The 22,616-nt window shown below is 47.0% G+C and overlaps 2 protein-coding genes across 4 annotated transcripts in view; one reads left to right on the top strand and one right to left on the bottom strand.

The window, feature by feature from the left end:
• Positions 1 to 1,755: 1,755 nt before the first annotated feature.
• On the top strand, positions 1,756 to 7,168 carry adrm1 (ADRM1 26S proteasome ubiquitin receptor). Of its 2 annotated transcripts, none has more exons than XM_085261085.1 (10): positions 1,756 to 1,895; positions 2,563 to 2,797; positions 3,566 to 3,682; positions 3,923 to 4,130; positions 4,459 to 4,540; positions 4,610 to 4,749; positions 6,024 to 6,155; positions 6,232 to 6,389; positions 6,480 to 6,582; positions 6,941 to 7,168. In XM_085261085.1, the coding sequence occupies exons 2-10, from the start codon at positions 2,588 to 2,590 to the stop codon at positions 7,024 to 7,026; spliced, it is 1,236 nt and encodes a 411-aa protein (XP_085117211.1). In that variant the 5' UTR covers positions 1,756 to 1,895; positions 2,563 to 2,587; the 3' UTR covers positions 7,027 to 7,168. The 2 variants fall into 2 exon arrangements, with proteins under 2 accessions (XP_085117211.1, XP_085117212.1); XM_085261086.1 differs by having other exon boundaries at positions 4,462 to 4,540.
• A 38-nt stretch (positions 7,169 to 7,206) lies between these two features.
• lama5 (laminin, alpha 5) overlaps positions 7,207 to 22,616 on the bottom strand; it is a 71,088-nt gene continuing 55,678 nt past the window's right edge. For both annotated transcript variants that reach the window (XM_085261084.1, XM_085261083.1), the window contains exons 60-79: positions 22,233 to 22,412; positions 21,948 to 22,087; positions 21,692 to 21,836; positions 21,341 to 21,474; positions 18,862 to 19,021; positions 17,730 to 17,864; positions 17,467 to 17,606; positions 16,530 to 16,662; positions 16,276 to 16,419; positions 15,999 to 16,129; positions 15,753 to 15,914; positions 15,496 to 15,622; positions 13,467 to 13,621; positions 13,112 to 13,295; positions 12,679 to 12,816; positions 12,403 to 12,562; positions 12,192 to 12,322; positions 8,579 to 8,672; positions 8,382 to 8,501; positions 7,207 to 8,065 (exon numbers count right to left, since the gene is read on the bottom strand). In XM_085261084.1, coding sequence (XP_085117210.1) covers positions 7,917 to 8,065; positions 8,382 to 8,501; positions 8,579 to 8,672; positions 12,192 to 12,322; positions 12,403 to 12,562; positions 12,679 to 12,816; positions 13,112 to 13,295; positions 13,467 to 13,621; positions 15,496 to 15,622; positions 15,753 to 15,914; positions 15,999 to 16,129; positions 16,276 to 16,419; positions 16,530 to 16,662; positions 17,467 to 17,606; positions 17,730 to 17,864; positions 18,862 to 19,021; positions 21,341 to 21,474; positions 21,692 to 21,836; positions 21,948 to 22,087; positions 22,233 to 22,412 — 2,862 coding nt within the window. In that variant the 3' untranslated portion in view covers positions 7,207 to 7,916. The remainder of the gene's footprint in view (positions 8,066 to 8,381; positions 8,502 to 8,578; positions 8,673 to 12,191; positions 12,323 to 12,402; positions 12,563 to 12,678; positions 12,817 to 13,111; positions 13,296 to 13,466; positions 13,622 to 15,495; positions 15,623 to 15,752; positions 15,915 to 15,998; positions 16,130 to 16,275; positions 16,420 to 16,529; positions 16,663 to 17,466; positions 17,607 to 17,729; positions 17,865 to 18,861; positions 19,022 to 21,340; positions 21,475 to 21,691; positions 21,837 to 21,947; positions 22,088 to 22,232; positions 22,413 to 22,616) is intronic.

Consider the following 22,616-nt stretch of genomic DNA (forward strand, 5'->3'; position numbering starts at 1 on the left):
GCTTCACCTTTAACATCACAACCAGCTGCTTCTTGCTCACTTTAATTACGCTCCTAACGTCTGCTGGAGGTTTTTTAGGAACTTTATTGAACAAACAATGAGTATACAACATATAAACAGATCAAGAATACAAGAGAACAGAACATGAACACACAAAACCAGGGGTAAAAAAAATTATATAAATACACGCAAAAATTCAATTTTATATACTGTTTTGAGAGCATTTTTGTTGGTGGAGGCTGATATTGATCCATGCATCCATTCGCTTCCGATGATCCTTTTCAGGGTCGCGGGAGCCAGCTGCCACAGGGCGAGAGGCGGGCTACACCCTGGACAGGTCGCCTGTCTGTAGCAGGGATAACAGAGACACTCACATTCACACCTATGGGAAATTTGGATTATCCAATTAACCTATCCCCACAAACTGCAAGTCTTTGGACGGTGGGAGGAAGCCGGAGTACCCACGCAAAGACAGGGATAGAACATACAAACTCCACACAGAAAGACCCCGGTGGAATTGAACTCAGGGCCTTCTTGCTCTGCGGCAACAGTGCTAACCGCCGTGCTGCCTCCTGATATTGATTTTATGTACAATTCCACATCCTTAAGAAAATGACAGAAATATGGTGGTCTGCTGGAGTTACCGTTTGAAAACAGGACCCATCGATTGGAGGACCTCCTGCTACAAAACCTTAACTAACTTAACATCTAAATGAAAGTAAAACTGAAGTCATTGTGTTTGGGCTTCCTAAAGACCCCGACCTTTCTTTGATTTTATGGGACCCCTAACTTCCGAATGTACTTCCTCCATTAAGAGCCTCGGTGTTACTTTTGACAGTGCTTTTAAATTTGATAAACAAATCAGCTCCGTAGTCAAGGGAGCTTTTTATCATCTACGGATTGTAGCTAAAGTCAAGTCCTACCTGTCCAGGAACGATCTAGAAAGGGTGGTCCATGCTTTTATTACTTCACGGCTGGACTACTGTAACTCCCTTTATGCTGGTTTAGATCGTTCCTGCCTGCATCGCCTTCAACTGGTGCAGAACGCTGCTGCTCGCATGCTGACCGGTTCCAAAAAGAGAGACCACATCACTCCGGTCCTCTGCTCTCTCCACTGGCTCCCAGTTGCTTTTAGGATTGATTTTAAAATTTTACTGCTGGTTTTTAAGGTTCTTAACGGTACTGCACCTCCTTACCTGGCAGAGCTTCTTAGCATTTACCGCCCCAGGAGATCTTTGAGGTCAGCAGACCTGATGCTTTTAGATGTTCCCAGGTACAGACTAAAGACTAGGGGAGAGAGGGCTTTTGCTGTGGCTGCACCCAGACTGTGGAACAGTTTACCTCCTCACATCAGATTCTCCACAAGCCTTGGAACTTTTAAAACTGCTCTTAAAACTCACCTCTTCTCATTGGCTTTTAGCAAGGTTTAACTTATTGTTTTAATTTATTGTTTTATCAGTGAGGTGTTTTATGTACTTGTGTTTTATTGTATTTTATATTTGTATTTTATTGTACAGCACTTTGGTCAGCCTCGGTTGTTTTTAAATGTGCTTTATAAATAAACTTGACTTGACTTGACTTGACTTAACTAACCAATCAGAACAGGATGTCTGTGTTTATGGTCAAAATCAGCGTAAATGTGATCAAACCAATTTGGAGTCGTGTTTCAGATGATGTGCTGGATTTATGAAAACTAAAATAACATTTTTTGTTTGGCAGCAAATGGCATTATTCCTATACTGTCACTATGGGAGCGCCCTCCACTGTCCGCCGGCTGGTCTGCATTCTGTTTCTGTACAGTGGGTTTAACCGGAAGTCTAGTCCCTCCGTAGATCATCTTTGACGTTGAGCGACGCGAAGAAGCAGAAAAACTTATTCTGCGGGCACAACTTCAGGTATTTGTGCTGGAGAGCTCAACAAAATTCACATTTCACAGAAAAGTTGCAGGAAAGCCATCAGATGCACAGCTGGCTCTTGTTACTAATGTCTGACTGACCGTAGTTAAGCGACGGCAGTGAATATTACTGTGGTGTTCTGTTTAGCCTCGTCATGTGCTAACGTTAGCACGCCACAGCTAACGGCAGCTAGCAGGCTAACTTTTAGCTTTTCTGAAAAGTGATTTTAAGACACAAATATAACAAAAAATAATTACAGTCCTCATTAAACATCAGCACAGTGCTCCTCAGCCGCTATACGCGCAGACACGATGATTTACCAACAGAATATATGATCATAAAAACAGTAACACAGGACAAAGCAGAGCGACTCTAGTCTACGTTTAAGACGTGAACGGATACTTTTGATTTGTTTAATCAAAGGTATCGATACGTGATGAGAACTAATGTGGAAATGTAAGAGTGAAGGGTAATAATCAGAGATAACAGTTCAAGTTAAACTTGAGTTTTATTGAGTTTGTTGGTTATTATCATGTTTAAAGACATCGGAGACTTTATTTAGTGACACATAAACGTCAAACGCTTTAACGTGCTGACGTAAGATCTCTGAGTGATCTCACTGCATCCTGTTCTTTGACCCTCTGCTCCTTCCTTTCTTTCCCATCAGGCTTTGTGAACAAAAACTTTCAAAGATGTCTTCGGGCGCTCTCTTCCCCAGCATGGTCAGCGGCTCCAGAGCAAGCTCCAGCAAGTACCTGGTGGAGTTTCGAGCAGGTAAAATGAACCTGAAGGGCAACACGGTGACCCCGGACAAACGGAAAGGGCTGGTCTACATCCAGCAGTCCGATGACTCTCTGATCCACTTCTGCTGGAAGGACCGGACCGCGGGGAACGTAGATGATGTGAGTCACCCTGAACCAGTCGAGTGTTTGTGGTTCCTGATGTTTACAGGGTGGAGCTGAGAGAGGCCAGCGCACATCGGCGCTTCATTTCCTCATTTCTCTGTGCACCGCTTCCATAAAGCAGAAATTCCTCCGTGAGGTCAGGTAAAGCTGACGGAGTCAGCACTGAAACTTAACCACTTCCTGGCCTCTACCCACATGTAGAGCTGGTTTAACCTCCTAAGACTCGAACTTTTCCACGGCAGCATTTTTAATTTCTCTTTGATATTTGGGCTGATTGGGACCTGATGAATGTAAAAACAAAGAATCACCAGATTTTTTTTAACCTAATTTTTGTTTCTAAGAAAAATGAGAGCCACAAATGAGGATATTCATTTAAAATTTCGATAGAACAGTAGCAGGATAATGTCCTCGTAAGTGGATATCAGGCCCATGTAGAGCAAAATTGAGTATTTTGGTCTAAATAACCCAAAATGTGATGTCCACATATGTGGACGCAGGTCCTAGGAGGTTAAAGCACTGAGATGTTCTTGAGTGGAACATACTCATCCTTCCACACCCACAGATTGAGCTCTGCTCAGTGAGATCAAAGTCCTGAAAGAAATGATTTCAAATCCGATCATTCACATGATTCTCGTTATTTCAGCGCTTTCACTCAGAGCTGCTGCCTCTGGCTCCCTCTCTCTGATTGGTTGGTATTTGATGATGTGTGAGAGCAGCCCCATGTCTCTCCTTTAAATGTCTCCTCCCGTTTGTTTCCTCTTACAGGACCTGATCATCTTCCCTGACGACTGTGAGTTTAAAAGGGTGACACAGTGCACCACCGGACGTGTCTACGTCCTGAAATTCAAGGCCGGGTCCAAGCGGCTCTTCTTCTGGATGCAGGTGAGCTCGTCTTCATCCTAGAGGGGAACGTCTTAGTTCATGTGATGGCAGATGTCAGCATTAGAGCGCCTTCATCAGGCTGCATCTGATATTAAAAGAGCGTGCTTACTAAAGGCTGACACACTCACATATACATGAACACCTCACAGCATTGCACCATTAAAAAACACACACACTTGCATGATTACAGCGAGCCACGAGAACCTGTAAGTAGCAATAACTCTGCTCTGATGCCATCAGGAGCCAAAGACTGACAAAGATGACGAGTACTGCCGGAAGGTCAACGAGTACCTGAACAACCCTCCCATCCCCGGAGCATCCGGCAGCGGCGGCGGTGGCCACGAGTTGTCAGCGCTGGGAGGAGAGGGCGGCCTGCAGAACCTGCTGGGAAACATGAGCCACAACCAGCTGATGCAGCTGATGGGACCCACGGGGCTCGGAGGTCTCGGTGAGCGCTCTGACCTACACACACCTGCCCCAGTTCCTGGAAGTTATTCTCTGCCTCTAAAGGTCAAGCTTGGTTTCGTCCTAATTTCGGCCATAACAGGAAATCCCACTCAACCCTCCGCCGCAGCCTTCCACACGCGACGCCTCAATATGTAGTTAGGTTTGTCAGGGGCTGCACGTCTGTGGAAGGTTGCGCTGTATGAAAAAGAGTTTCCAGTTATGACGTAGGTGTACTCCTCTCAGAAGCATGCTGGTGAAGCCGTCTCAGGTGTGACGTGTAGCTGGGGGCGGGGCTATTCCAGGTTTTTGATCTGATGTCTTTGTCTAAGGAGGCCTGGGAGCTCTAGCTGGACCGGGACTCGCCAACCTGCTGGGGGGCGGAGGACCTGTGACCAGCAGCTCCTCATCCAGGTGAGACAGACACACACGCACACACACCTGCAGTCTTCCTCTTTGTTCACCTGTGCTGCTCTTCCTCAGTTCTCGAAGCCAATCAGCTGCAGTGACTCCTTCTCCAGGCGGAGGTCCCAGAATGAGCTCCTCCCAGGCGCCCGCTGCCCCTGCCGCTGTTCCCGTCACCTCGGCTCCCTCCTCCACCGCTGCCACGCCCTCCACACCAGGTACAGAAAGAAATGAAGGCTACATGCCGAGTTTCAAAGGAAACGGGAAGCAGTTCGTCACAGAGGGTTATGGGATGATGGCGGGGCTTGAGGCGGAGCAAAACAAAACGGGATAGAGGCTGATCACCTGTAGATCAGACCTCCACCCTCCTCCTCCTGTAGCTTCTGATTGGAGCGACCCTCTATAACTGAACTGAGACCGGCAGCACTGAGGAGGGGGGGGGGGGGGGCTTAATGACAAGAACAGGAAGATGGTCAGACAGTAGAAAAAGGCACAACAGGAAGTGCCCAAGTTCCTTGTTAGCAGTGGGATGACTTTCAAAATAAAAGGCAGGTGGTGTTGCAAGTGGAAGATTTCAAATATACAGTGAAGCCCATAATTATTCCTGCCGGTGGCAAATTTTGACTTAGTTACTTTTATTCAACCAAGTTTGTTTTGTTTTGTTTTTTTAAACACAGGTGGGTGTTTCCCAAAAGATAAGATGTACAAGAGGCATCACTGTGGGGAAAAATCCTCAGCTTTTATTTACATTTGAACAAAAGGTGTCATGTCCAGAATTATTTATACTCTTCTCAATTATCAATAGAAAAGTCTTATTTGGCTATTACAGCAATCAAACGCTTTAATTGCAGAGCAGCTTTGTGCACGTCTCCACAGGTATTTTTGCAATGAGCACCAAATCCTGCAGTTTGGAGGGTCCTCTTGCCATCACTCTGATCTTTAGCTCCCTCCACAGATTCTCAGTTGGATTCAAGTCAGGACTCTGCAAAATGTTAGTGTTGTCTGCTAACCGTTTATTCAGCACGTTTGCTGCGTGTTTTGGGTCATTGTTGTGCTGAAAAGTCCGCTGGTGTCCAACTTTGGATTTTCCCAGAGGCTGCGACAGATTGTGACGGGTATGAATAATTCTGGACGTGACACTTTTTCTTCAAATGTAAATAAAAGCTGAGAAATGTTGTTTTCCACAATGATTTTTTGGGAGACACTTGTGTTGTTTTCAGTCAAAAAATTCTTGCTGGTTGAATCAAAGTAACTCAAAATTTGCCACCGGTATGAATAATTATGGGCTTGATTGTAGTTTTCTGCGAGAACATTTAGGACCAATCAGGTTCCTCCCTGATGTCATCGTCAGGGAGGAACCTGATTGGTCCTAAATGTTCTCGTCTTTGTTTACAGTAAATCACAGCAACTCAATTCATTTTTTTCTGATGTCACCTGCATGTTATTGTTACCTGGAAACCCCCTGACTCCTCCCACCTTCTATCATCTACAGCCCCGGCTCAGACTCCCGTGGCCCCGGCCTCCACTGGAAGCCCCGCCCCTCACCAGCCCATCCAGCTCAGCGATCTTCAGAGCATCCTGGCCACCATGAATGTGCCGGCAGCAGGGGCTCAGGGCTCAGCAGGTGAGTCACATGAGTGAGGTCACGTGTGCCTCTGAAAGGGAGCGCAGACACTCACAGCTCTGATCTCCTTCTGCAGTGGACCTGGCGAGCGTGTGCACCCCAGAGATGATGGCTCCCATTCTGAGCAACGCCGAGGTCCAGCAGAGGCTCCTCCCCTTTCTCCCCAGTGGGGAGAGTCTGCCGCAGAGCGCCGAGGAGATCCAGAACACCCTGAACTCTCCTCAGTTCCAGCAGGTACAACGTAACGTTGGCGACGCTCGGTGATGATGTAAACACGTTGAGCGCCGCGCTCATCGTTCGCTTTTCTTCTCTCCTCCCCTCCAGTCCATGAGCATGTTCAGCAGTGCATTGGCCTCCGGGCAGCTCGGCCCCCTCATGAGTCAGTTTGGACTGCCACCCGATGCCGTGGACGCAGCCAACCGTGGAGGTGAGTGAACCAAACGCACGCTGAACTTCCTGTTTGTGCTGCGTTCATCCTCACACACACAACGGGCGTCTGCATGTGGCGCTGTGACAGTGTCCTGACATGAGCGCCCCCTGCAGGTCAGTTAGCATTAACCAGTTGCTCTCTGGAGGACATCAAGTCCACCCTTTTACCTCACACACACATTCTCGTTTTGCTATCTTAGTGAGCACATCTCGTTGGTATATTGCTTTCCTCAGCTGCTTACCCTAAGCATCAAAAATGAATCCCTACCAATGTTCCCTCCAAGCTGAGCGCGTGAGCAATCGCGCACGGCTGACAGGTCTTGGATTCTTGGTTATTGATCTGTGTGTGTCAGCAGATGTGGAGGCGTTCGCTCGAGCCATGCAGGGCAGCAGAGAAGAGTCGAAGGAGAAGAAGGACGAGGAGGACATGAGTCTGGATTAGTCTCTGTGACATCATCTGTTTCATTCTTTTTCACTTTTTCTTCTATCAAAGGTTTGACCCTTCCATGACCTTTTTTTTCCTCTGAAGAGGGCGGGGCTTCAGGTGTATTCAGCTCTTTCTAATAAAAACGTAATGACTGAAACATGAGCTTCTTTTTATGAATGTAAAACACAAAGACTGTTGGTACGGAAAAACTTTATTTAAACATGTGACAGACAGGGACGGGGGATCAGAGAAGCTAGAAGGCTTCGTGTTTCAGATGGAAACGGCGCCTGCAGACCGGCGAGGACGTAACGTTCACATGTCAAACAAAAGTTTTACTATGTGAGGTCAAAGGTCACGAAATCAGACATTCCCCAGATTTGCAGGCTTTGTTTTTTGTCTGCTCTACCTGAGGATGTTGCTCGTGTTCAGACTGTATATCAAAGATGGACTGAGCGGGCGGGGACTCTGATTGGACAGAAGTCTACGAGCCTCTGCCGAGCTGATCTGAGTGCAGCGATTGGTGTTTGGTCTCAGGTCCGACTGAATCAAAGGATCACCGTTGAGATTACAGAGGAAGCGGCTGCGTCCATCTTCCACGTACAGTCTGTGCTCACTGATCAGCGTTTAGAGTCGGTGTCTGCAGCAGACGCACGATTACGCGACGGTTTGCTGGATGATTTAGAAGAAACATGCAAAGATGGTCGAACTTGGCTTTACCGTGCCGCTCAATGACATCGTCGTTCCGTCTCTGCAGCACCAAACAAACGGGGGAAAATATAAAATACACATTTCTTAAAAAATAAATACTCGTATAGATATCTTAACTTAGCTACAGTAATGTGACGCCCACCACCGGTGCTGATGTGTACTCAGGGAGTGTGAAGGTAAGATATGAGGGGGTGGGGTTAAACATGTGGGCAGCCGCGCGTTCCCACGGCGCCGTGCACAGCGAGCGGCTTTGACAGCGGCGCCGCTCTGTTGTTGATGCTCGCCCGGCGGACGCAGCCGTGGAAGGACGCCAGCCCAGGGGGTAGACCGGGTACAGTGATGCCACCTAGTGGACAGAGAGAGGAGTGACGCGTTAATGAGGCGCTGCACTGACAACGTGTGCGACTGTATCCCTGTTATGCAGTAATGAGTAGTGTGACTAATCAAGCATGTTTGAGTAAAGACGTTAAACGCAGACGGGAGGCGACAGATTTGATTAAAATCTGATAAGTGATCAAAGAAACTGGTCACACGGACAAAGTGGCGAGGATGTCAGGAATGTGGGAACAGGAAACGGCTGCATTTAGGTGGTGGAGATCTTCGTGATCCTCACAGAGGCCAGTCTGCATCACTGAGGTGGTCTGTGAACGCCGTGCACTCACCTGGCACGCCTCCGAGGTAGACCGCCTCCTTGGGCCCCGTGGAGCGGCCCTTTTTGGGGCTGACAGCGCGCTCGCTGGCTCCGTCCACGTGCAGCTGCAGGACGTTGTTCTTCTTCACCACTGCAGAGACATTTCAGCATTAGAGCGGTACAGCGACAGGGGAGTGCACGGAGCACGCGTCTGAGGACGAAACTCACCTGAGATGGAGTGCCAGCGGCCGTCGCACAGCGGCTCTTCGGGAATGAACGATGCAGAGGTCTCACCTTTCCCGCCGTTCACCGAAACGGTCACCTGACACACACACGCAGTGCTGATGAACTCAAGTTTAGAGATTCGCTCAGAGGAGGCTTCAGCGGTCCAAGCAGGAGGTGACGCCTCTGAGTCACATCAGAGGAAGGACCGCACGCCACAACCACCAGCCCCATTTCTAACCCAGTAAAGTCACGTGTGTCATTTCTGATGCATGACCCCCCCACACACACACACACACACACAAAGCCTACACAAATTCCACAATAGATGTTTAACATATAAAAATCGCTAAAAATGCAGCATGTAGCAAATATGACACACATTAAACATTTATGTCCTAATGATTATTTATTTTTGCTTTAATTTGTTTTTAATTGTAAAAGTTGAAGAAAGGCAGTAAATCGCAGTAATGCCATATCGTGAGCAAAGTATTGTGATAATATCGTCCTCTGAAATGATTATTGGTGAGTTATTGGTGACTATTTTCCGATGAAGATATGACCGAGTAATTCATTATTATCAGGAAGTCCTAAAAACTCCCTGAAAAGCCTTCAGCTGATCCAAAATGCTGCAGCAAGAGTCCTGACAGGGACTAGAAAGAGAGAGCAGATTTCTCCTGTTTTGGCTTCCTGTTAAATCCAGAATTCAAAATCCTGCTCCTCACATACAAGGCAGGGCTGTACCGCATCGATTAACACCGCAGTTTTACATTTTTTGGGGGGGAAGTTGCAGTCCATACAGACAATATTCATTTCTAAATTATTAACTAACAATCTTGTGCTTAAAGCGCTTTCTCAATATTATAGATTGTAGATGTTAAAATTAATCATGACCTCGGCCTCCTCTGACGACCTGTTTGCTGTTGCCTGCTGCTGAAAGGCAGCGGGCAGAGGGGACACTTGGGCAGAGGGGACACTTGGGCAGAGGGGACACTTGGGCAGAGGGGACACTTGGGCAGAGGGGACACTTGGGCAGTGCATTTGTTGCAGCATATAATGTGTTTTCTGGATACACTGCTGCTTTTTCAGCATTCAAAGATTGATGGCTCCGTGTCAGAGCTGGCTATGAACTTCAGACAGATCAGGCCTTAACTTAACAAAAAAGTCATCAATCGTTCTTTTCATCTTTTCTCATTACCCACAGCTACATCCACTCTGTGGGGCCTAGGCTGCTCACCAGGGCTGGGCATCATCACTGATTTCTATAATCATTCGATTCCAGCTCTCAAAGTCCTGATTCGATTCGCAGCCGAGTGTGAAGCAGCAGGAATGAGGATCAGCACCTCCAAATCTGAGATGAGTTCTGGGATGAGTTCCTGTCCCAAGTGGAGGAGTTCAAGTATCTCGGGGTCTTGTTCGCGAGTGATGGGAGAAGGGAGCCAGAGATCGACAGACGGATTGGGGCTGCAGCTGCAGTAATGCGGACGCTGCACCGGTCCGTCGTGGTGAAGAGGGAGGTGAGTGTAAAAGCGAAGCTCTCAATTTACCGGTCGATCTACGTCCCTACCCTCACCTATGGCCACGAGCTGTGGGTAGTGACCGAAAGAACGAGATCGCGGATACAAGCGGCAGAAATGAGCTTCCTCCGAAGGGTGGCTGGCCTCTCCCTTAGAGATAGGGTGAGAAGTTCGGCCATCCGGGAGGGGCTCAGAGTAGAGCAGCTGCTGCTCCTTCACATCGAAAGGAGCCAGCTGAGGTGGTTCGGACATCTGACAAGGATGCCCCCTGGGCGCCTCCTGGGTGAGGTGTTCCAGGCATGTCCCACCGGGAGGAGGCCCCGGGGCACACCCAGGACATGCTGGAGAGATTATATCTCTCGGCTGGCCTGGGAACGCCTTGGTATTCCCCCGGATAAGCTGGAGGAGGTGGCTGGGGAGAGGGAGGTCTGGGCTTCTCTGCTTAGGCTGCTGCCCCCACGACCCGGCCCCGGATAAAGCAGAAGAAGATGGATGGATGGATGGAAGCAAAACAGCAAAAGTCAGAGGGAATTCATGACGCATTGATCAAATGTGAAGCGTAGTCTGCTGCTTCTTTTGCTGCTGGCTCGGTGAATTTTGGTTGGAGAGACAAAACCTGCAGCTCAGAATCAGTGACGTAAACAGAGCGGACCGGACGCATCAGAATCGCTGAGCTCCGACAGCGTGTCCGTCTACGGGCCGTCGGGGCTGAAAGACAAAGCTGATTCTGACGCGTTGGGTCTGCTCTGCGTTTACGGCTTTGTGTGGAGTCCGTGTACCTGCTCTCATTTGCTGTTTGGTGGTTGTTGAAATAGTTTTGTGAGCTTTAATCTGAGAATCTGGCGTTTCTGGCAAAACACAGTTATATTTAAAAGTCAATTCAGGATTTAATGAATCGATATCGCTTTATTCAAGCTACTCACCTCCCACTTCCACCTGCACTTTCAACTGGACCACAGCCAATCAGAGAAGTCCCGCCCCTGACTATATCTGATTGGTTTAGCCCACGATAGGGACATAATGTGTGTCTGTTGTTGACCACACGGAGAGTTGCAGAGATTTTTTTTTTTTTTTTTGTTACCCGAACAGTTGGTCGCACCACTGAAAAATTTGGTTGCCTTTGCGACCAAATTTTTCGCACTCTAGAGCCATGCAAGGTCTTAAATAATCAGGCCCCATCTTATCTTAATGACCTTGTAGTACCATATCACCCTATTAGAGCACTTCGCTCTCGCTCTGCAGGCCTACTTGTTGTTCCTAGAGTATTTAAAAGTAGAATGGGAGGCAGAGCCTTCAGTTTTCAGGCCCCTCTTCTATGGAACCAGCTTCCAGTTTGGATTCAGGAGACAGACACTATCTCTACTTTCAGGATTAGGCTTCAAACTTTCCTGTTTGCTAAAGCATATAGTTAGGGCTGGACCAGGTGACCCTGAATCCTCCCTTAGTTATGCTGCAATAGACGTAGGCTGTCGGGGGATTCCCATGATGCATTGAGTTTTTCCTTTCCAGTCATCTTTCTCACTCACTATGTGTTAACAGACCTCTCTGCATTGAATCATATCTGTTATTAATCTCTGTCTCTCTTCCACAGCATGTCTTTATCCTGTCTTCCTTCTCTCACCCCAACCAATCACAGCAGATGGCCCCGCCCCTCCCTGAACCAGAGGTTTCTTCCTGTTAAAAGGGAGTTTTTCCTTCCCACTGTCGCCAAAGTGCTTGCTCATAGGGGGTCATATGATTGTTGGGGTTTTCTCTGTATGTATTATTGTAGGGTCTACCTTACAATATAAAGAGCCCTGAGGCGACTGTTGTTGTGATTTGGCACTGTGTAAATAAAACTGAACTGATTTGAGTGGGAGTGGGGAACAGTGGGGCACTGCAAACTGAGGATACCTGCAGCTCTAAGCTGATGTTCAGGTCTTATTTAGAGGTCTGGCTGTTACACGCTGACTCCTTTATGTCGTCTTTTCAGAGGAAACTGAGTCATTTATTTAAGTTATGATATAAAAACATTCAGAAATAAAAATATTTTACATCACAAATTTAAAACCTGAAAAACAGCAAGTAGACCACGTTCAGGAGAAACGCTGCCCGAGTCTCACCTTTCCTTGGATGAGAATTAAGCTCAGGTGGTGGTCAGACGATGTCCCAGCATGCAACAGCAGCCCAGAGTCCACGATGGGTCGAACTTCGAGCTGGATCTCCAGATCCCGACTCAGAGCCAAGGACTCATCTGCAGGGAGGGACAGAGGCGCCGCTCAGACATGACGACCCAATGTGGCCAACACGTGCACAGAAACGAATGGTACGTACCGATCATGATGTGTCCTCCCCGTCCAGAAAAGTAGGCTCCGGGCTGCAGAGGGGTCGCGAAGCAGGGCACTGTCCCCTGGCTGTGAGCGGGGTCTCCTGCAGGGGCTCCGTTCAGCATCAGATCCCGGATGCACCCCACAAACCCGGAAGAACCCTGACCCTGAGGTTAAGAAAGAGCAGAGCTTCAGTACCCAGCGTGAAGAAGAGCAGAAAGGCGCGACCTTCACTGCACAGAGGTGTCAGCCTGAGCGTGGAACCAGCAGGAGAAACGCTTACCGCCACAGAGGCAGGGACTCCTCCTGCGTATAACGGTGCGGTGAGACGAGTCCGGTCTCGTCCAGATATCCTGTTGGACTGAACACTGATACCGTCCACAATCAGACTCATCTTCTGCCCTTCAAGCTTTATGAACACCTGCAGGGACACGGAGCAATCAGGTTACATCATTCAGGTAAACTCAGGTGGGTCTGAGACACAAACACAGCTGGTAGCAAAAAACGTTAGCTCAACGCTAACACGCTAACCAAAACGTGGTTTTAGTGTCAGGATTACAGTTAGGTTATGGTTAGGATTGGGCTGAGGGTTAGGCATCCATTTTTGATGGGTAAGCAGCTAGGGAAAGCATTATGTCAATGAGATGTCCTCACTAAGTTATGAAAACAAGTATGTGCGTTCGTGTGCATGTGTTTGTGTTTTTGTGCTTGCTCACCGTGTGCCACTGGTCGTCGTTGTACTTCCTGTAGCTGCGTAGGTTAAACTTCTTCCCAAACTGAAGCAGCAGGTGGCCGTTTGAGACTGTGAGCGTCATCACGCCTCCTCCTCGCTGCCTGCTGGTGGCGCTCAGCACCAGCCCGTCAGATGAGTTGATCCTCAACAGCATGGAGATGTGAGGCCTGCAGACAGAGAAACACGAGTATCTGAGCTGTAGTTTGGTTCTTGAATACGAGGGGGCGGAGTCTGTTTAGCAGCTTGTGTCTGTGTAGGTTCTCAGTCATCCAGATGATGGCATGCAAGGAGCTGAGAAAGAAAGGGACTGGATCTCTTAAAGTTTCTTTCACACTCACGTGGAGCCGAACGAACTGGGCAGGATGTCGTATCTCTGGAAGCTGTGGGTGGAGCCACTGAAGTGCGTCGCTCCCCTCTCGTGGTGTGACACCTCACCCTGACACGAGTCCCTAGTGTTACGACTGCGAGATCCTGACGGCTTCTTCAGCTTCCCCTAAGAGAGAAAACCTTGAATTTATCACAGTCACGTCTTATTGTTGTTGCTGTGTGTACCTTCACTTGTTGCTGTGTGTACCTTCACTTGTTGCTGTGTGTACCTTCACTTGTTGTTGTGTGTACCTTCACTTGTTGCTGTGTGTACCTTCACTTGTTGCTGTGTGTACCTTCACTTGTTGCTGTGTGTGTACCTTCACTTGTTGCTGTGTGTACCTTCACTTGTTGCTGTGTGTACCTTCACTTGCTGTTGTGTGTACCTTCACTTGCTGTGTGTGTACCTTCACTTGTTGCTGTGTGTGTACCTTCACTTGCTGTTGTGTGTACCTTCACTTGCTGTGTGTGTACCTTCACTTGTTGCTTTGTGTGTACCTTCACTTGCTGTGTGTGTACCTTCACTTGCTGTTGTGTGTACCTTCACTTGCTGTGTGTGTACCTTCACTTGTTGCTGTGTGTGTACCTTCACTTGCTGTGTGTGTACCTTCACTTGTTGCTTTGTGTGTACCTTCACTTGCTGTTGTGTGTACCTTCACTTGCTGTGTGTGTACCTTCACTTGTTGCTGTGTGTGTACCTTCACTTGCTGTTGTGTGTACCTTCACTTGCTGTGTGTGTACCTTCACTTGTTGCTTTGTGTGTACCTTCACTTGCTGTGTGTGTACCTTCACTTGCTGTGTGTGTACCTTCACTTGTTGCTTTGTGTGTACCTTCACTTGCTGTTGTGTGTACCTTCACTTGCTGTGTGTGTACCTTCACTTGTTGCTGTGTGTGTACCTTCACTTGTTGCTTTGTGTGTACCTTCACTTGCTGTTGTGTGTACCTTCACTTGCTGTGTGTGTACCTTCACTTGTTGCTGTGTGTGTACCTTCACTTGTTGCTGTTGTGTGTACCTTCACTTGTTGCTGTGTGTACCTTCACTTGCTGTTGTGTGTACCTTCACTTGCTGTGTGTGTACCTTCACTTGTTGCTGTGTGTGTACCTTCACTTGTTGCTGTTGTGTGTACCTTCACTTGTTGCTGTGTGTACCTTCACTTGCTGTGTGTGTACCTTCACTTGTTGCTGTGTGTACCTTCACTTGTTGCTGTTGTGTGTACCTTCACTTGCTGTGTGTGTACCTTCACTTGTTGCTGTGTGTACCTTCACTTGCTGTTGTGTGTACCTTCACTTGTTGCTGTGTGTGTACCTTCACTTGTTGCTGTTGTGTGTACCTTCACTTGTTGCTGTGTGTACCTTCACTTGCTGTTGTGTGTACCTTCACTTGTTGCTGTGTGTGTACCTTCACTTGTTGTGTGTGTACCTTCACTTGCTGTTGTGTGTACCTTCACTTGCTGTGTGTGTACCTTCACTTGTTCCTGTGTGTGTACCTTCACTTGCTGTGTGTGTACCTTCACTTGTTCCTGTGTGTGTACCTTCACTTGTTCCTGTGTGTGTACCTTCACTTGCTGTGTGTGTACCTTCACTTGTTCCTGTGTGTGTACCTTCACTTGTTCCTGTGTGTGTACCTTCACTTGCTGTTGTGTGTACCTTCACTTGCTGTGTGTGTACCTTCACTTGCTGTTGTGTGTACCTTCACTTGCTGTGTGTGTACCTTCACTTGCTGTTGTGTGTACTTTCACTTGCTGTGTGTGTACCTTCACTTGTTGCTGTGTGTGTACCTTCACTTGCTGTTGTGTGTACCTTCACTTGCTGTGTGTGTACCTTCACTTGCTGTTGTGTGTACCTTCACTTGCTGTGTGTGTACCTTCACTTGCTGCTGTGTGTGTACCTTCACTTGCTGTTGTGTGTACCTTCACTTGCTGTGTGTGTACCTTCACTTGCTGTTGTGTGTACCTTCACTTGTTGCTGTTGTGTGTACCTTCACTTGTTGCTGTGTGTACCTTGCGCTTGTTGTTCTGTTTTGGTTGAGCAGCAATGATCTGCTGAGGCTGTTTAGCAGCAGGACACTTCATAGAAACATCTACATTGTTGGTGGCTTTCAGCAGGTCCAGAACCTCCTGCGTTTCCCTGCAGATGGCAAACAAACACATTACAATCCAAGCTGAACTCACACAACAGCTTTAATCGTTTCAGTCATTTCACACAGGCTGATGAGTCAATCTATGAAGGCGGCTCATGAAAGTCATTTTTAACTAACCTCTCGATGAAAACATTAGTAATGCATCCAACCAGGTTGTTCGGGCCTTCGGGCATTCCTCCCAGGAAGGTGTTTCCCATTGTGGACAAGACAGTTTTCATTGTTGGGTTCACTGTGGTCTGAGTCGATGTCTCCAGCACGTCATCCACGTACAGACGTATCCTGAGAAACGAGCAGAGAGGTCAAATGACACTCGGAACGCTGCTTCCTGTGGATGCGAGGAAAATGTAACCGCTGCCATCCTACCCGGTCACATTGTTGTATATGGTGATATAATGACTGATGTCATCGTTGTACGTCTTCTGCGTTTTAATCGTCTTGTTGCCAGCTTGCACCACGATGTGGCCTTTCTGCAAAAACACCTGACAGACGTCCTCCTGTGGCCACAGAAAATCACAAGAGTTTGAAACAAGGAAGAAGTCAGCACATCATAGATCCAACAGATCAGGACAGAAGAAGAATACGGGAAACAGACAGCTGAGAGGCAACGGTCAACAGGAAGTGGTTGAGGGTTTCCTCTGACCTGGTTTTTGTGGAAGAACATGAGTCCATCGGTCGTCTCAGTTCTGAAGCCAAGGCCGGCAAAGAAGTTGTTCATGATACTAGAAGCATCCATCACATTAAAGTTCAGGTAGCTCTGACCTGGGAAATAACCCTCACGAGCCAACTGCACACACACACACACACACACACACACACACACACACACACACACCATGAAAAACCTGCATCCACTCCTTTTTGTTACACGCTGATGGGTTCAGTGTGTCCTCCTACCAGCAGTTTGTCATGGCAGCCAAAGCTGACCCCATAGGTCTCCACATTCTTCAGGCTGATATACTGTTGTTTTTCCTTCACGTTCCTGATACAGGCCTTCACAGAGCCCGTCTTAGAAAACTTGTCCTTTAACCTGAGGGGAGACAAACACAATGAACTCAGTGTTAGTGACCCAGACCGGATCCCTGATAATAACTTATCCAATTAGAAACTAGAAGTTCACAACATGTTAAATCACGTTAGAAAACACTTCCTACAGGTTTGTGTCCACTATTTAAAATACTACTTTTACCAGCTAGCTGCTAACCTAAATCTGCTGTCTGATGCTGACCAAGTAACTATCAGCATCTTTATGCTTAAAATCTCTGTAGCTGCCTGGACAGTACTCAGTGAGACCAGCAAACCCAGAAGACTTCAAATTAAATCAAAAGAAAAGTCCCAAGACATTACGAAGGGCAGTAATAACAGGACTCGTGCAAATCTGGAAAATAAGCTAAACAAAGGCACAGTTTGAAAGTTCACAGGCCTCCTGTGAACCCACGCGAACACAGGGAGAACATGCAAACTCCACACAGAAAGACCCCGGCCTGATGGTGGAATTGAACTCAGGACCTTCTTGCTGTGCAGCAACAGTGCTAACCACCGTGCCACCATGCTGCCGATTTGTTTTAATTCAAAAGCCTTTATTACATTTTTCATATTGTATATTTCATTTATAATGTTAAAAAACAGGAGTTAGATTTGCCCATCCTCCGCTCCAATCTTTAATCATTGACATGACAACAATTCTAGAGGGCAACATACAAATGTCAGTAGGGCCTGTGCCACCCCAGATGCCCCCTTTAGCCCTGCCCCTGTGCCTCTTTTCCACTCATGCAGTTCCAGACTCGCTAACGTTAGCTTAGAAATGGAGCAATAAGAAACTTAGTGCACGTACATCTCCGGCATCTTGTCCTCTGGCACTCCACCCAGGTAACAGCTGTTGTCAAATTGAGGGATGCCTTTTATGTTAGTCCTGATGGCATCGTTTTGGTTGTTCTTCACCATAAGTAGTTCATTCCAGATGATGAGAAACAGCTATATGGGAAAAAATGCAGCACGTCACAAACAAGTACACAATACTGACCACTAAAAGGAGCAATCAGAGTGATCGGCATGCTTTCAAAGTAGGAACATGAAAAACCACGCAGAGGGACTCACACTGTTGGGCTCGCCGTTGCTCATCTGCAAGAGCTCAGGCGGAGCCACGGGCTTGACGTCCACCAGAGAACCGTTAATATTATAGAAGAGCTTGACCTGGCCACGAAGCACCGCCACACACACAAACTGATTTTGCTGCACAGCAGACAGAAAAGAAATCCAGTTACAGAGGAAAATATACAGATATGTGTGTAATAAGTACAGTGGGAACCAGAGCCGGACATTTGATGGCCATGACCCCGGTCCAGGAGGTCGACCCTTCCACTAACGGGAAGGTTGGCTGCTATGGTGCAGCTATCAGAGCCTGAATGTTAAAGTGCTGCTGCGCATGAGGCTTGTTCAGAGCTAATGAAGTACAAATACTTCTTTACTGTATTTGAGTAAAGAAGTTGAATCAGTGTATTTTTATACACAAGTACCTGTACTTCAGTAGAAGGACAGGACATCTGCACTTTTGCAGCTCGGGCCTGTTGTATAAAGCGCTCTGAGTGCTTGAGTAGAAAAGTTCATTCTTCCAGTTACCCTGTATAAGAAGTAACTCAAGCTTCTTCTGACGGCTCCGTATTTGCACGAGTGTCACCACAACAAACAGAGAATAACAGAAGTGATGATGACCAGGGAAGAAGTGCAAAACCTGCAAATGCGAATCCAATATGTCAGGTTATTAGAAGAAAACCTAGAACACGAGTGTGGAAATGAGGCAGCTTTGTGTGCTGCACGCAGCGACTGGACTCCAGGGTCAATAAAGCCTGATAATAAGTCATGTGGGCGTAGCAAGGTCACCTGATTACTCTGTGAACTCTCTTTATGCTGTGCATGTGATCTGTTTGTTTGGTGTATGTAAATATGTATATGTACTGTTCTCTTTAGTTCTTACAGGAGGAACACTGTCATGTCATTGTAGGTACAATGACGATAAACCCATTCTATTCTATTCTATTCTATTCTATTCTATTCTGTGTTACGGCCTTCAGCATTTTTGCTATGAACTGTAGGGGATTGTGTGTAAAGAGCACCCACTGCTGTGAATAAGGAAGTGCAACTAGCATCTTCTTTCATTATAATAGGGGCGGGGCTTACAAGGACAGGTGAGCAGCCCTCTGAGGGTCTGTGAGCGTATAAGCAGCGTTACCTCATTCTGCATCATCAGCAGGATCCCGTTCTGCGACTGCAGTTTGATTTCCTGTTGCACGAAGTAACCTTTTCCTGACTGAGAAAAATTAAACTTTGCATAGCCGGTCCCATCAAAGTACGCTCCATCACTGACATAGGGCTCAGAGGTGGCTCTTGTCCTGTTTGTTAAACACACACACATATTTAAGAGACAAAGTTAGGAGTTGAAACACACCAGAGTATCTCAGAAAATAACAAAATGATGAAAACTTTCTTTTTTTGTAAAGTCATCATTTAATAAGTGATGAACGTTCATCCACTCGTCTGTGAGCCAAGGGCGTAGATTTGGCATGGACGGAAGGGACATGTCCCCACCAATATTCAGCGATTATTGAATTGTCCCCACCAATAATTTGATCTCTTCGAGTAAAGAAAAACAAGAAAAAAAACGATCTGTCAGCGTCTCGTTCACCCAGCAGAGCAGAAAGAGTTAAATTACGTTCTCTACTGGAGTCCTACATCATGTGACAATTATGGCCAATGTGATTGGCTGAGCCTTTCAGGGAGCTCTGTTTAGTTTCAGCAGCGGTAAACCTGCGCTGCGAGGAGGAGAGGAGGACGGCAGCAAAGAGGAAGAAGCTGGATGTAAGAAAGTGTTTTTCAAAGAAACCTGTCAGTCACTTAAAGCCAAGTTCACTCATAAAATGTGTCACAATAACGTTACAGGCTATGCTAGGCTTTGGCCCACATCAGTCTGAAACTGTACGTAACCATGAATAACGTGTTTGCACAGCAGGCAGCACTGTTAGTTCTCTCAGTCTCAGAGCAGCGTTTCTAATTTTGATTGAAACTGTCAGAGGAAACGGAGCCTCGAGCAGCCCGGATATTAGTTTACAGAGGCTGTTAGAATTATATGTCTAACGTTAACATGTTGGTGACACGATAATTTCATCCTAATGGCTCTGACGTATTCATAGGGTTAATGTTTGAGACAAAATGTCATGAGGTCGTCAGGATTTTGCAAATATTCCACCTTGTAGTGCAGTTTGCACAGTTTTAAAATGCACTCAGCCTACAAACATTACTGACGAGTCAAGATCTGCACAAAGTGACAGAAACACTGAAGCAGCTGCACGTTTTATTCTTATTGTCATGTATGTCCTGTTTGTCAGGTGAAGAACCAACACAAAGCTCAGAGAGTGATGGTGACACAAGATCACAGGTGAAATGATGACTTGTTGGTTCATGACTGTATTTGAAGCACATGTGTGACTGCATGTATGTGGAGTGTCTCACTGTTATTGATCAGGTGACAGAGGCAGCTCTGCCATGTTGTAGCTCAGAGGTGAAGAGGCGAGCTCACAGGTGACTGATGAGTTGGTGCTACAGATTAACTAGTATTTATTATCATGACAGTTGTTAGGCTGCTGATGTAAATTGATTCATTAGTGTTTATTTGACAAAGAGTCTGAATTGACATGTCTCACGTTTATATGGCACAAATCAATGTGTTATTTTATCAGGTGGAAATATATCCTAGTGCAGTCAGAGGGGAGGAGCCAGGGCCAAAGGTGAGGCACATCACGCACAGAATAATAATTTAATCTGAGGATAAAACGCAGGTACTGAGGCTGAAAGAAGCTTCAGTGCTCTCAGAAGACTAAAAACAGGGCTAAGGTCAACAATGACTCAAATGGGATTAAACAATGCTGCTGTGTGTCCACCAGGACAGACTGGACAGTATAGATGTAAAACCAACATGCCAGCAGTTTATCTCAGCTAACGAGAGGAGCAGGCCTGTGTTTGGCTGCTTCACATAGTGAACGTTGAGTTGTTGTGTGGGACACCAGTAGTATTAATGTCAGTTGCTGTAACAGTAGCTCATGCTTAGAATAGAAAATCCCAGCTCACTGATCTGATCGGGCAGTAGAGCCTAAACTGTTGCATAATGTTGCTGAGAGATCTTTGACTCTGAGGTCATCTTAGACGAGTAGTTTTATGGACAAAACCCAGCAGGTCACTCAGTGTTCCCTTAGTGCTGATGTGTCAGAGATGTTGGTGTAACTGAAGTAATGCTGTTAAGTCCTTAAAGTCATATTCTTTTATTGTTCTTTTATTTGAAGCTATTTTTATTTTTGTATGATACCTGATTTATATGGATTATGGCTGAAGTAAACTAAAGCCTGAAATACTTCGTCATTTGTTTAATAATTCAACTATGAATTGTGATTTTAAACGGTTTAAAAGCACGTAGAATAGCACATGTAGGCAAGTATATTTCTCCTCTTTTTATTAAGAAGCAAAAACAAAAAGGAAAAACAAAGAAACAGGGCAGGGTTCGGTGGTTGAATCATCCGTCCCCACCAACGCCAAAACCAAATCCACGCCCTTGCTGTGAGCGTCAGTGTTCAGCTATAAGCTTAAATTCAACAGAAAGAACACAAACGTTTGCATTTACACAATGATACTGAAATGAGATGCAGGAACAGCAGACGGACCTGGCACACGGTATGTCCACCGTGGTGTTGAGATTGAAGACGTCCACAAAGCTGTAGAGACTGATCACCTCCTCGTTCAGATAGTCCAGCTCAATGCAGCCCTTAAAGTTGGGCAGGGCGAGCACTTCAGGTGGCTAAAGACAAAAACACCAGAGAAAGTGGAAACTCTTCATTATTCCTGTGGTCGAGGCACTAATGTGTAAACATCAACGAGCCTGCGTACCAACACAGGCGTTCTCAGTTATTCTCACTCTGGGCTCCACCTGCTCAGTTTTATTGTACTGACTAAAATAAGCGTAACATGCGGAAACGCTCTGTAACTGGTGGGTTTACAGCTCTTCCAGTACGTACTGTGAAAGTATTCGGATATCCTCCCACATAGAAGACGGTGTCATTGGCCGAGAGTTTGAGGAGCCCCTGATCTCCTTCAGCCTTCTCAGAGTATTTGCTGGTTGAGGTGTCCACAGATACGGACATCAGACCGTGCTGCAGCACCCTACGCGCACCAACACCGGAGCAGATCAATGCTACAACTCCTGCACACAGCTAGCATAAACATTCATGTTTAATCGAATGACACCGTGTTGTGTTACATCGTGCGCTTCACCTCTCCAGGGAGACGGTGCTGAATCTTCCTTTGGACTGGATGTCGTTTTTCATCTTCACAACTGCAGTTTTTCCTCCAACGTTAAAGTACCAGTGCAGCCGTTTCCCCACCAACGCCATGCCCAGGAACTCCTGACCCGGCTGCAAACCCCAAACACAGATTTAAAATACACGACACCTCCGATGTTCACGAGTCCTAAATTTATCCCAGTTAATAAAGACACACCCCGACGAGGACTGACAGACTTGACGAGCGACATGAAGTCCAATCTGTCCTCACACTTACGTTTTTGTTGCCGAGGTAAAACACAAACTGACTGTTGGAAGGATCCTGTCGCCGCGTCCGCACTGCGTCCGGCAGCTTGATGTGGAGCTTCATGGATGTGTAAGCAGCCAGGTCAGCCAGGTTAGGCGGCGTACGCACCTGAACGCCTGATCTCCCATTGAACTTCATGGATACGCTCACCTGGATGGGGAAGGAGGAAAAGAACTCGTAATGGACGTCAGGACAGGTCCGCTCCCCTCTCAGTATAAATGGAATCCGTCTCCACCTTCAGGTTTCTGGGAACCCACATCTCCACTGATCTCACCTGGACCCACAACGCCATCGCCCTGGTAACGAAGGTCGAGCAGCGGCTGCACTTCCTCCGTGTCCCGCTGCTGGCCTTCT

Source organism: Mchenga conophoros, linkage group LG20 (assembly GCF_057382185.1).
Source record: "Mchenga conophoros isolate Kocher_MC1m ecotype Shallow Benthic linkage group LG20, M_conophoros_male_GT1.1, whole genome shotgun sequence".
In the NCBI taxonomy this organism is placed as follows: domain Eukaryota; kingdom Metazoa; phylum Chordata; class Actinopteri; order Cichliformes; family Cichlidae; genus Mchenga; species Mchenga conophoros.

Bases quoted from the DNA above. Each gene is read 5' to 3' on its own strand.
- adrm1 (XM_085261085.1), top strand. From the start codon at position 2,588: ATGTCTTCGGGCGCTCTCTTCCCCAGCATGGTCAGCGGCTCCAGAGCA. The intron at 6,390-6,479 runs GTACAACGTAAC...CCTCCCCTCCAG, and splicing joins ACTCTCCTCAGTTCCAGCAG to TCCATGAGCATGTTCAGCAG. The intron at 6,583-6,940 runs GTGAGTGAACCA...GTGTGTCAGCAG, and splicing joins GGACGCAGCCAACCGTGGAG to ATGTGGAGGCGTTCGCTCGA.